The sequence below is a fragment of the Myotis nattereri genome (genome assembly GCF_964212035.1).
Source record: "Myotis nattereri genome assembly, chromosome: 18".
NCBI classification, from domain to species: Eukaryota; Metazoa; Chordata; class Mammalia; order Chiroptera; family Vespertilionidae; genus Myotis; species Myotis nattereri.
Genome location: NC_138093.1, coordinates 12965524 through 12978813, shown reverse-complemented (window position 1 = coordinate 12978813; position 13290 = coordinate 12965524). Strand labels below are relative to the sequence as shown.

At 46.4% G+C, this 13290-nt stretch overlaps 1 protein-coding gene across 1 annotated transcript; it reads right to left on the bottom strand.

Moving 5' to 3' along the window:
* Positions 1 to 5587: 5587 nt before the first annotated feature.
* RFX5 (regulatory factor X5) lies at positions 5588 to 11741 on the bottom strand. The gene is made up of 10 exons (XM_081112500.1): positions 11727 to 11741; positions 10743 to 10877; positions 10464 to 10497; positions 9973 to 10055; positions 9600 to 9719; positions 9309 to 9428; positions 9086 to 9167; positions 8581 to 8782; positions 8252 to 8352; positions 5588 to 8105 (listed from the first exon to the last, which is right to left on the bottom strand). The coding sequence occupies exons 2-10, from the start codon at positions 10856 to 10858 to the stop codon at positions 7098 to 7100; spliced, it is 1866 nt and encodes a 621-aa protein (XP_080968626.1). The 5' UTR covers positions 10859 to 10877; positions 11727 to 11741; the 3' UTR covers positions 5588 to 7097.
* Positions 11742 to 13290: the final 1549 nt, after the last annotated feature.

Genomic DNA, 13290 nt, shown 5'->3' with positions numbered 1-13290 from the left:
AGAAAAGGAAAGGGGGCGGGAACAGATGTTTGGAAGCGCGAGGGGGCGGGGAAGAGGTCAAGGGGAGGAGCCTACGGGTGGAAGGAGGGGCCAGTCTTTGGGAGGCGGAGTTAAGAGGTGGAGTTTTCGAGGCTAAGGAAGCAGAAAGGGAAGTAAATTTTCCTGGAGAAGGGGTTGGGGCTCCCAGCGTAGAGCTGAGAGGGGCAGGCGGGCGTGGGTACCCAGTTAGAGGAGGAGCAGAGACATGTTGCGTACTTCCATAAGAACATGCAAATTGCATGTAAATAAGTCCGTTTGAGTTAGCGAATAATTGCAATCAGTGGCTTTACTCCTCCCCTCTTCTCTTAGTAAATCGGGCGTGGAATGGACACTGGGGCCCAGTGGGAAGAGGGAAGAGGGAAGAGGGAGGGTGGGCCGAGGAGATAGTCATCCTCGAATACCCTTTTCCTATTCATTTTAAAGGACGGTGCCCAGATTACGCCCCTTATCGCTTCAGAATCTTTCCTGCCATTAGTGGTGCGACCTGAGGCCGCGGTTCTGCCTCGGGAGTCACCACTTGCCTGGGTAGCCTTTGGCCTCCAGCCTCTGGACCTCGATCCCTCTAGGGAGCGGCTGGACAGGGCCAGTTTGGGAGAGGTGAGTGAAAAGACAAAGGCTTGGAGGGCACAACCCTTTATTCAAAACAGAACAAAATCGCCGAAACCGGTTTGGCTCAGTGGATAGAGCGTCGGCTTGCGGACTGAAAGGTCCCAGGTTCGATTCCGGTCAAGGGCATGTACCTTGGTTGCGGGCACATCCCCTGTGGGGGGTGTGCAGGAGGCAGCTGATCGATGTTCCTCTCTCATCGATGTTTCTAACTCTCTATCTCTCTCCCTTCCTCTCTGTAAAATATCCAATAAAATATATTAAAAAAAAACAACAGAACAAAATCATATAAAACTAAACGAATAAACAAAAGCAACCCTGCAGCCCTTGCTGGTGTGTCTCAGTGGATAGAGCGTTGGCCTGTGGACTGAAGGGCCCTGGGTTGGATTCCAGTCAAGGGCACCTGTCTGGGGTTGTGGGGTGTGCAGAAGGCAGCCTATCAATGATTCCCTCTCATCATTGATGTTTCTCCCTCTCTTTCCCCTCTCCCTTCCTGTCTGAAATCAATTAAAAATAAATAAATAAACCCAACCCTGCAAATGACCTCTGTTGTTGGTTTTGTGTATTTGCCAGCATTTTTATTGATTGGAAGCTCTCTCCATCAGAACCTCTGTCCCAACCCTCATAGGGCCTTATTTATTTTTCATCGAGGCTAGTGTTTATTTCAAATTTTTATTGATTTTTAGAGAGGGAGAGAGGTAGAGATAGAAACATCAGAAAGAAACACCATCCATCTGCTGCCTCCTGCAGCACTCCATCCCCCTCTCCACTGGGGCCCAGCCAGCAATCTAACCCGTAATCTCCTGGTTCCTGGGTTGAGCTCAACCACTGAGCCACACCAGCGCGGGGTTGGGGGGCTAGTTATTTGAGTCCAGGTCTCAGATGCCACCTCCCTGTCACTTATAGGCTGTTTGATTTGGGATGACTGATTTAACAGTCTTTGTACTAAGGTTTCTATGTCTGCAAAGTGGATCCAGGAATATTAACTGTCTACGGGGGTCTGTGAGGATTAAAAGAGTACAGGTTACTACTACGTGTAGTACTATATTACTATTATTGGGACAATAATATAGGGTAAATGGTGAAAGAAAAGAGGGTCACTGCTTCGGTTTAATTGGCAATATATTTATGTCATGACCAGTGAAGAATACAGACATGTCTTTACTGAGATACGTTTCCTAAAACAATACTTACCTTTACTATATGTAATGCATTCTGATATTTTCTATTTTATTTCACTTTTTAAAGTTTTGCATCTTGCTAAATCAGCTTCGCAATCTACTAATAGGATACAATCTACAGTTTGAAATAACTGGACTAAATAAATGTTCAAAATCGTATGGAAAGTGGTAAAGCTAAGATTTAAACTGAATTCACACTCTTTCCAGTAAAAAAGTTTCCTTATGAACAATTGATAAATATTGCTTAATTATGTTATGCTTAGTTTTATCTTATAGGATGGAGCAAGCAGGATGATCCTAGACAAAGAAGTAGACCTACTGAGAAACTATAACATGAGACAAAATGCTTAGATGAATATATAATGACGTTAATTCCTCTGTTTGGTATGTGAGTGAATGTGGCCATTTGCTTTGAAAGTTGTTACCCACAAAAGTGGGCAATAAATTTATTTGGAGACATAGACTAGACATAGAGTTTGTCTTAGTTTAACAGCAAATTATTATTTCAAATTTTAGTAAATTATAAATTATCTTTAACTTCATTTATGATAGAGCTAAAATGGAAGATGACACCGGGTGGGAGGTAAGGTAATGGGGAACAGAGTATTGGGAAGAGAATAAGAAATGCTTGGTAGAGGAAGCAGTACAGTCCCCAAAATCTTAGCTTAGCCCTTCATCTAATGAACTGAAGATTGCTTGGACTACAGAATAACTTGTTTCATATTTTAAAAATAGTGTTTTAAAATGGGACTGCCTAAAAACTATCTATCCCATCACGAGTGATTTATTTTTCCATATGTCTATCACCGCTAATGTGCCAGAAGCCTTGTCTAGTCCCTCATCCCTTCCCACATGGATAAAGGCAACCGATGCCTGGCTGGTTTCTCCTGACTCCATTCCCACATCCTAGAATGCAGACTTCATACCTTTTATACATTCATTCAATCAACACTGGTTGTGTATTCTTTTAGTTTATTTCCCGCTGTTGTTCATACACATCCATTTTGCCTGCCAGGTCTCTTTACTGGGTTATTCTGCCATGCCCACCCCCCCCCCCAAAAACCCTGCTTTTCCTGGAATGCCCTCTTCTTTGCCACCAATCTGTCTACTTACCTTAAAGGATTAACTCACACCTAACTTTTCCATAAAGCCTTCCCAAATTAGTCCAAAGTGACCTCTCTGAATTTACATCCAGCTCTTATGCAGTAGAGTGGGTATCATGATTTAGCTCTTTTTATCATGTCTTATGTTGTTCTGTTCTTATTTAAGAGTTAGACTTGTCCAGCTAAATTCCTGCTCACCTCCACTGGGAAGTCATTCCTGACCCATGTCTGAGTTACGTACTATTCTTCTGGGTTACCACCGCTCTCTGTGCTACTCTTAACGTAACTCACTCACACTGTGCTGTGATTACTGACTTGAAAACAGAGCCCAAGTCCACTAGCTTCTAAAATGCAAACACCTAGCACTTAAAAAACAAGAAGGAAAATACTAAAACACAGTAATCGACTCCTACTTTTGACAGCATGGATAAAGGGCTTTCCCATTAAAATACAACTAGATCCTGGACAAATTATGGCAAGCATGATATTTAGCACATTGCTGAGCTTGCTAGAAAGGGAAATCACAAAAAGAAGAAAAAAAGTAACATTAAGCTGAAATCTATGAAGGATGATCAACGTGCAGTAGGAAAAGCAGGTTTGCCCTAGGACAAATGCCAATACCAGTATTGTGAGCAGAAGCTAAACCTTGGGCCTAACCAAGGAAGGGGAGCAAACCTGGCACTCCTGAATTAAACTGTGACTCTTGAAGGGGCTAGCACAGTCCCAGGTCAAAAACACCTTTTGGCTCCTAGTGGAAGCAAATACAAATCCTAGGTACCCACAACTGAGACCCTCTGAATTCCTGTAGGTTAAATTTAACAAAATGAGCTCGAAACCCAAAAATGGAAAATATATAAGGAAACAAGCTACCACAGGCAAAACAACAAAACAGATTTAGACATCCAAGATAAGTTACAGAATATAAAATAACAATCCCAACAAATTTCAAAGAACTGGTATCACAAAGACCACATTCTCTGAGCACAGAAGATTAAGCTGAAAATATAAAAAAAAGATATATTTTTAAATATTCAGGCACTTGGAAATTATAAACTCTTTGAAATAATTCATGAATCAAAAAGTCATAAAGGTAATTTAAATATTCTTAGAATAACAAAATACTTTACAAAAGAAAACTTGGAGAATGTAGAGAAGCAGGTCCTTAAAAAAACTTACACTAGAAAAAAAAGACAGTTTGAAAATTAATTAGATAAGTAGCAAAATTAAGAAGTTATAAAAGAACATAAAATTAAATCTAAAGAAACCAAAAGAAATACTATAGATAAGATCCATAATTAATATAATGGAAAACAAATACATAAGGGAGAGGATTAACAAAGCCCAAAGTAATAACTAAAGATAGGTAAGTAGCCTTGGCTGGCATGGCTCAGTGGGTTGAGCATCCTCCTGTGCACCAAAAGGTTGCCAGTGGGGTTGTGGGCTCAATTCCCAGTGGGGGGGTGTGCCGGAGGCAGCTGATTGATGTTGCACTCTCACATTGATGTTTCTCCTCTCTGACCCTCTCCCTTCCTCCTTCTCTAAAAATCAATAAATTATTTTAAAAAAAGATACACTGTAGACGAAACAACAAATTTCAAATTTCTGATGCAGTTGATCAAAGGAAAAAAAAGAAAGCACAAGTAGTAGAAAAGAAAAAGAGGACATGACTACACAGAGCAGAGGCAAAAAAAGAAAAAAATTTTCATTTAAAAGACATAAAATTGTCCTAGCCGGTTTGCTCAGTGGGTAGAGCATCGCCCTGCAAACTGAAGGGTCCTGGGTTCGATTTCAGTCAAAGGCACATACCTAGGTTGCAAGCTTGATTCCTGGTCTGGTCAGAGAACATACAGGAGGCATCCAATTGATGTGTCTCTCTCACATTGATGTTTCTCTCGGTCCCTCCCCCTCCCTTCCACTCTTTCAATGGGAAAATATCCTCAGGTAAGGATTAACAACAAAAAAAGGCAATTCGGTTCATTTCTTTTTTTAAAAAAGACAAAAAAATGCACAAAATCTTAAAACACTTTACCTAATTATACTAAAAAAGAAACGAAAGCCCAAATAGCCTATAATTATTAAAGAGATTGAATTAATAGTTAAAATTTTCCCCACAAAGAAACGCCAGGCTCAAATGGTTTAACAGGTGAGTCTTAACCACATTCAGGGGATGGTTCATTTCAATCTGATATAAACTCTTCCAGGAGGAAACAGTCCCCAATTCAGGATATACAGACCAAAAGAACCATTTTAGAAATCTTGCTAAAAACAAAAGCACTAACATACACAAGAATGCTCATAGCAGCATTGTTTGTAATAGCAAAAACTGGAAATAACCCAGGGCCCATTGATAGGTGAATGGAAAAATAACTTGTGGTTTATGTACTGATGGAATATTATACAGATGAAAATGAATGAATCATAGCTATCTACAATATAGATGAACCTTAGAAATAAATGTTAAGTGAAAAAAAGCAAACTACAGGATATTATTAGAGAATAAATTTTTCATAAAGCTAAAAGCAAAAATGAACAATACATTTTTAAAAGATATATACATATATATATTAGGTAATTAATAAACACAAAATTAAGGACAGTAGTTACCTCTAGGGAGAGGCAGGGGCTAGGATAGGGGAGGAACACAAGAAAGTCAATGATATTTCTAATGTTTTAATGTATAGGTTGGGTAATGGGTCATAGGTAGTCATTTAATTATTATACTTCATAATTTATTCATGTTAAATATATTTTATAGATATCAAACATTACATATTATAATTTTTAAAAATCTGTGGTGGAAATAAATGAACAAATGAAGTCTCCCGGAAAGAAAATCTAAATTTCTTGGGAAGAACCAAGATTCCCTGACAGGAGCTACCCTATGCAAAAGACAAAGTAGGTCCTTGATCAATATTGGCTGGTTTACTGCTTCTCCCACTGACCCACCGGGAGGGTCTGGATCCCCTTCCTCTGGGTGTTCCCTGATACAGAGCTACCTCCTTCCACACAGCCGGCCTACACCTGGCTAGTCCTGACATGTGTACCAGAGACTGACACCTGGTGGATACAGAATGAATTTAATAAAATGATTAGAAGCAAATCTCACTCTATTTAGTGATAGTGGCAGAAGGGTGGGAGACAGGGAGGCAGAAATGAGAAACTAGAGTTCAGAAACAGGAAAAGGAAGGAGCTCCATCTCTGAGCTATAGGTCAAGGGGAAAAAAAGGTGTTGTCATCTAAAGGAGACTGAAGAGATAGCTCCCAAAGGAGAGCGACTTTCCTCTCATTTCTTGAGACCAAAATAAAAAGAGGTTACAGCTGCAGTAAGAAAAATGCAAGACTATGAGGGGAAAAGCAGGTATAGCTAATCTTAACCTAGCAGGCTAAAATCACTCGTACTTCATAGTAGTGGCCAGGTGTCAGCCCCTCCCCAGGAACTCCCCTCCCAGTTTCTAAGGAGGCTAATCCCACCCTCATTCCACAGGTGCAGTCCTGATGTAGACGACGCAAATTAGCATCGACATCCCCCTGGCCACAGGGATTGGATAGGGGTGGGCATGTGACAGGAGTTCGCCTAATCAGAGTGAATCCTAGCGTTTTTGCTAGGATTCTTGGCAGAAAGATGCCCTCTGTTTCTGGTTGGATATCAATGAGGAGACATTATAATTCTAGGAGTGCTGGCAGCCACAGGCAGCCCAGGGTGCCTATGATCCTACAGAAGGTAGAACAGTGCGGGTGCCGAGGCAATCAGGTATTTAGAGATGTGCTGAGCCACTGGATCAGCTTTACCTGGAGCCAGCACTACCTGTGGACTTTACAGTTACATGAGCCAGTAAATCTTTCCTTTAAACCAGTTTGAGTTAGGTTTTCTATTATTTAAAACCAAAAGATTCCTAGCTTATACATTCATCATGTTACTCCACCCCTATCGTTCCCACAGGATAACACATGGATCAGATTTACTAGCGACTCTAAAGCCAAGGGTATTGAGCTGAAAAGGTCAGAGGCAGGAAGCAGGCACTGTGTAAGACAGGGTGCCTCAGCTATCTATACAGAAGAGCATGAATTCCCTTTGGAAAAGAAGAGCCAGAGAAGCAAGTCAGAAGGGCTTTACAAGGCAGACAGGCAGAGTTCACATCTGGTTTAAACACTCTTCTCTACGTATTTATCATGGGGGCGTTGCTTTGGGGTCTTTCTGCTCATGGGATGAGGGACCTGGAAGCATATGCCCTTTTAAATCTTTATTACCCTGTGCTATAGTATCCACCTCTCCCTTTCCCAAATGAAGAGCCTCCTTATGGCTTCTGCTGGCCCTGATGACACTCACTTTTGGACTGACTAGAGGAATTTTATCTTCCCCTCCTTTGGCATGGCGGGAACTGGAACTGGGGCCCCTTCCCTTAGAAACAGCACCATCTTCCTGACCCTGGGCAAGCACCGTCCCCTTCTCGGCCTTTCCCACTGGCCCTGGCCTCTCTGACCCTCCAGCTGAGTTGCTTTCCTCTCTAGTAGCCCACGTCTCCCGTGGTAGCCTTGAGGACTGGGCAGAGGCCGTGGCAGCTGCTGACTTATCAGGGGCAGAATTCCTTTCCCGACTTCCACCTGATTTTTTTCGAGGGCGCCCCCGTTTTCTTTTGGCATCACTTCCTGTCTCCTCTATATCCTGCTTTGCAGCTTTTGCTGGTGGGTCCTGCCCATTGGTCTCACTCATAGTTACTTCGGCTGTCCTCTTGACACCCTTGTCGTGAGGTCCTGGGTCACCACCTATGCCGACCTCCCTATTCTCTGTGCCCAGGGCCTGAGTGAGCCCCCCAGGTGGAGCTTGCACAGGTCCAGGTCCAGGTCCAGGTCCAGGTCCAGGCAAAGCAGGAACAGTTGGTAAGATCATATTAATGATGGGCACAGCTGCCTGGGTTCCCCTAACTCTACTGGACACAGGCAGTGCAGTCAATTTCAGAGTGCCTGGAGAAAGCTTGGGGGCCACAATGGGTGGAGAGACGGCGATTTGCTGAATAACTGGGCGAGGGGCCCGGGGGAGGAGCAGAGGCAGCCGGGCCATCAGGGCATTAACCTGTGGGTTATTGGCTGCTGGGGCCGGACTCTCTACTACAGTCTTCTTCCGTTCTCCATGTGCTGAGGGACCAGCCCCAGCTCGGGGTTCCAGCTCCTGAGGAGGCTAAGAAGTAAAGAGAGGAACACAGTAAATGGGAAGCCTGGACACTGGAGGAAACAGGCACAGGAGGTGACAGTGTGGGACCCACGGAGGAAGGTACAGTAAGCCTGAAGGACAGGGCAGCAAGGTCAGGGGCTCCAACCTCCTACCTGGGTCGGTCTCTCTGGTTTCTTTTGGGCTCCACCCTCTAGGTTCTCCACACCATTCTTAGATTTAGATGTCCGTTCCCGAGGGGCACGTTCATCCTCTTCTGCAGAAGTGCCAGAAAAAGGAGTAAGTTGAGGAGGTAACAGAAATGGAGGAGTGCGGCAATTCAGACTGGTGGAGGTAGTGGAAAGAAGGTGGTCTAAGGCATGTCCTAAAAGGGTCTCTAGGAATAGAAGGCAAATTCAAGGTGTCTCTATCCTAGTACATGGGAGGGCTTTTGAAGTTGAAAGTGGCTGAGGAATTCTCAGGACAGAAGACAGGGTCCACCCACCGGCAAGCCCCATGGCCTTGAGCACATGGGCATGTGCAGATCGGGCAGAGATGAGATGATGCTGTAGCAGGAAGCGGGCGACCTCAACGATGGAACTGAAGGACCGTTTCAGGATTCGCTCTGCCCAGTCACAGGTCAGGGCACAGGCTGCCTCAACCAGTTCATCCCGAGGTGCTGGGGTTACTTCTGGGCCCATTTCTGGCTGCAGTGGGGAAGGACATGCCTCATAATACTCCAAACTCAAGGACCCTTGGCCCCTCTTGAACATCCACGTTGGCCATAGTAAGACCAAAGTGGGAATGGAATTAGCCTGTACCGTCCCGTCCAAGAAACCCACATATGCTCTTCATCCTCTGCCTCAGCCAGAGGGTGGGCAGAGGGGCACATCCTATATACTCAGAAGCTATGTGCAGAATCACCTAGGCTGTATCAGTCTTCAAAACATGTCCCAAAGACCTCTGACTTCTACCTTGGAGAGAAGAGTGCAATCAGGGTTGTTACTTACACTCTCAGAGCCCTTTAGGTCAAGGCCAGGCAAGGGTGGCATAGATACCAAGGTCTTTCTTCGTATGCCACTGTAGCAATATCTGATGTAAGTTAAGGAGAAACCAACATCTGGGGATCACCAAGCCCCTTAGCAAGGATGGGCTGTTTCTACTCTGGGCTCTCCATATCCATAGGTTTTCCTCCCCAGGTCCTCTGGCCCCAAGCTCTCCAGTCAAGGATACTTGGACTGACCCCGGCCACCAAGCCTTCGGGCCTTGATGTCAGGGAAGATCTCTCTGATGATTTTGCCAAAGTTGGCTGTGCTGAGTGGGCGGCAACAAGCGAGGCTCTCACAGTACTTCCTGAGTGAGGGGTGGGGGCAGAGTGGGAAGATACTCAGAGAAGGAGGTCATGGGTGGGCTCAGAGGGTCCCTGGGGATGAAGTTTGGAAAAGCTTTTTAAGAAGTCAGGCTCTTCCAAGGCAGGGAGCTCTCCAGAGACAACCCACCCTTCCACGCCCCCTATCCACCCACCGATAGGCATCATAAACGCTTTGCTTTGGTAGACAGGTGTCAGTATGCTCTTCCAGGTGGTTTCGGATCCACTTGCAGGCATACATGTACTCCTCATTGTTAGGTGTGCTTGGCTCTGAGCTGCAAAAGAGTTAAAAAGAAAACTGTTACTAAATTCCCAACAGTTGTCCTGGTTCTATCCAGACTACCACTTCGGTAGCGCTGGACCAAGTCACTTCACTCAGAATCTATTTCCGCTAACTCAGTGCAGGACAGGGACGTTTCTTCTTGGTCAAGAAGAGCCATCATGAGTATTCCTATTCACCGCACCCTTTCCCAGCGAGCCTTTAAGAATCAGAACCTCTGACATCTAAAAGCCTAGCACCAAACATACCTTTTGTCTCCAGTACTGGGCCCTGAGGGGAGCTGAAGGTAGAGATACAGCTTGTCGTTGTCTGAAAATTTCTGTACATCTTGCTGAGGGAAGGAAGAACAGAGGCAAGAGAAATAATAAGGCCAAGAAGGACCCTCCGATCCTTACCAAAAAGTCTAGCTGACTTAGAGGCTGTCAGACTGAAAAAAAGTCCTGAGAATGATTTAAGGCTGGATGCCCGCTGTGCTCTGAGGAACCCGTATGGGTCACCACCGTGACGGGGAGCAGATTCGACTGATTTCATTTCTATTGGGCTTCCATACAACAGGTCAGAGAGAGGTGAAGTGAGGTGCTCAAGGTCGAATTGGTAGTAAGTTGCAAAGCCAATTATCTCCCGACAGGGTAGACATCACTGCCTCTCCCACAAACACCTTTAATTTGCTCATGTCCTCACCAACCTCATCCCCCACCAATTCAATCTCTCTACTGCCCTTTCCCCAAAAAATACTTACCAAGATTCCCTCTACTTTGTTCTGCACGGCCTTCCTGTGGAGAAGAGGTTAGAAGCGGGAGGTCAGACGAGATGTCCCCCATCCCGTGTCTGGCTGCTAGGGAGGGGAAGCGGACGCGAGGTCTGGCAGGTGCTCAAGAACTGCTACCCCGCCAAGAAGCTCCCCCTGGTCAGATGCGTTTGCTCAGGGAGAGGCAGTTCATCTGCAGCGGAAGCAGGGTGCTCCAGGGATCTATACTGGGGAGCTACACAAGATCTGGAGGTGGCCACGAGCACTTACGAGATGGTACCCCGGAGCTTCTGCAGAAGCGTGGTGGGCTCCCCCGCCTCGGCACCGCCTGAGGGGGCCCGGCCCGCGGGCTTCGGGCTCTTGGTGTCGGGTTCGTCTTCGGCCATCCTGGCATGAGGGCGGGAGCTGGCCGGAGACAGGCGAGTCAACGTCCCTTCCCTGGAGACACCCCGCTCCCCCATCCTCATCTCTCTACCCAAAAGAGAAGCAGAGAGCAAGCCTCCGAATTTCTCCAGTGTTTTTGTTTCTTCTTTCTCACCACTTGCCTTCTCCAAAAAATCAGAAATTATTCCATTACTTCTCCAGGCCTATAGATATTGATATAGATATACCCCCAAAGCCCTTTGCCATCTCCACCCTATCTGCCCCACCTCCTTGCAGCCTCCCATATGTGGAAAAACCGTAAAGGAAGAGACAGGAGGCTCGGGAATCCACGCGAGGAAGAAATTGTCATTTCTGACTCTGACCTCATGCTGCCCTTTTCTCCCTCAAAAACAACCACCGCAAGACGAAGTTATCTAATTCTCTACTAGACGCCCGGGAGGTCGGAAAGGATACGAACGCATTCTGCCCGTCCTGGCTCGGGGAGGGGGGAGGGGGGGGAACCGGGCCCAAGTTCTCATCACTTCACCTCGTCGCCGCTCCCCCTCCCCAAGCCGCCAGCCCCTGCGTCATCTCCCTCTGCACCCCGTCCCGACGCGCGCCCCCGCCCGCTGCCCTTCCCCCGCCATCCAGCCCCCGGTTGCCGCCAAGTGGGGGGTTCGGGGTAGCGGAACTCCCGGGCTGGGCGCAGGAAACCCGGGTGGGGAGATGCGGTCCCAGGTTCGGGGCACGTGCACACGGGTGAAGACGTTGTTGGAAAGACAGCCGAGATGTTTTTCTCCTCTCCTCCCGGCTCCCACGGCCCCCTCCCATCTTCGAACAGCCGCCTTCCCGCACGAGCCACGACAAAGGTAAGGGAGAAAGAGAAACTACCTCGCAGCCACCTTCACTCCAGCCCAGCCCCACGGTCCTGGCCCGGCGGGCTCGTGCGTTGCTTTATTTTCTTTTTTCTGACTGGCTGGAGCAGCCCCGATCTGCCCGGATACTCGGAGGGCCTGCTCTGTCATTGGTCGTTGCTGCCACCCGGAGACAGAAGGCGCCGGGCTCGCCTGGGCGGCAGCTAAGGTCTGCCTGGTAACAGACTCTGATTGGTCAACAGGGGAGGGAAAATCCAAAATTGGTCTTATTTGAGTCAAGCGGGGGAAGTCCGGGTTAGGTTTCGGTTAAAACTGGGGTCGGTTGGGACTGCAGGTCCCAAGAGGTTCTTCTCTTAAAGGGACCGCGGGTCAAAAGTCCGGGCGCTTGGCCCCCTCTGTAGCTTCCGTTTCTTTCGCTCTCTCCTTCCGTGTTTCAGTTTTGCCTCCGTTCGTCAGAGCTACTGGAAGAACCAATGGATGATATAAAAAATAACAGGAAAATTATGGGTAGTAGTGATGGAAATTCACTGTAAGCTCACATAACCCCCTTTTGACAAAAAATAAATCGAACCGTTTCTCCCTCCAGCCCCCATAGGTATACAGGCACTCACAACAAACCTGCCAGCAGGCTCACTGTCTTCGTGGATGGAGGCCTGGAAACCTCAGCAGCTGTACTAAATGAGCTGAATTGCAAGCCAAAATGCATCCAGTGCTCCTTGGTTCCCTGTGTGCACTTTATTTCCTTACAAAGAGTGGCCACTGCGATTGCAGCCCGGTGGTTCTGCACTGGGGAACACTGGAATTGTGGCTGACTCCCCAAGGGCCATGCTAGACGCCCACCCCAACTCTTCATTCTCAGAGAACTGTGTACGAATGGGTCACGGGTTCTTAACCCTCTCAGTTAATTAGGCTTTTTAGGCCGTGACTCACATGGAAGCCATGAACCGTGAAAACTAGTAAAGGAAATTTCAATTACAATTGGAGACCGGAATGTCTCTAGAGGGAGCTCTCATGCCCTAAACAAGAAGAGACGACCTTGCACCTCTAACAGAAAGTGCTTCTACTTCACTCCCGCCTAAGGGGAAGGAAGATTTTCTTCTCACCCAGCAACAAGCCCAGCCAAGGGAAAAAGTGCTGTTCAGCCAATGGACAGCCATTGTCACCCTGAACTCTTACTTTCCTCCAATGAACGTGCACTTTTCTTTTCTAATGATGTCTTTGACCCACCTCCTTCCTAGAAAAGACTTCCATTAAAAAAATTATTTTTTCAATTATTTAGCCTCTGTGTATTTGTGTTTTTCAATATATATATATATATATATTTTGGTAGTGGGTTTCTAGTTTCATACTGTTGTGGTCAGAAAAGATTTTTTTTAAAAAATATATTTTATTGATTTTTTACAGAGAGGAAGGGAGAGAGATAGAGAGTTAGAAACATCGATCAGCTGCCTCCTGCACATCTCCCACTGGGGATGTGCCCGCAACCCTGGTACATGCCCTTGACCGGAATCGAACCCGGGACCTTTCAGTCCGCAGGCCGACGCTCTATCCACTGAGCCAAACTGGTTTCGGCCAGAAAA

Bases quoted from the DNA above. Each gene is read 5' to 3' on its own strand.
- RFX5 (XM_081112500.1), bottom strand. From the start codon at position 10,858: ATGGCCGAAGACGAACCCGACACCAAGAGCCCGAAGCCCGCGGGCCGG. The intron at 9,720-9,972 runs GTATGTTTGGTG...ACTCTTTTGCAG, and splicing joins CCCAGTACTGGAGACAAAAG to CTCAGAGCCAAGCACACCTA. The intron at 9,168-9,308 runs GTATCCTTGACT...AACTTACATCAG, and splicing joins GGTGGCCGGGGTCAGTCCAA to ATATTGCTACAGTGGCATAC.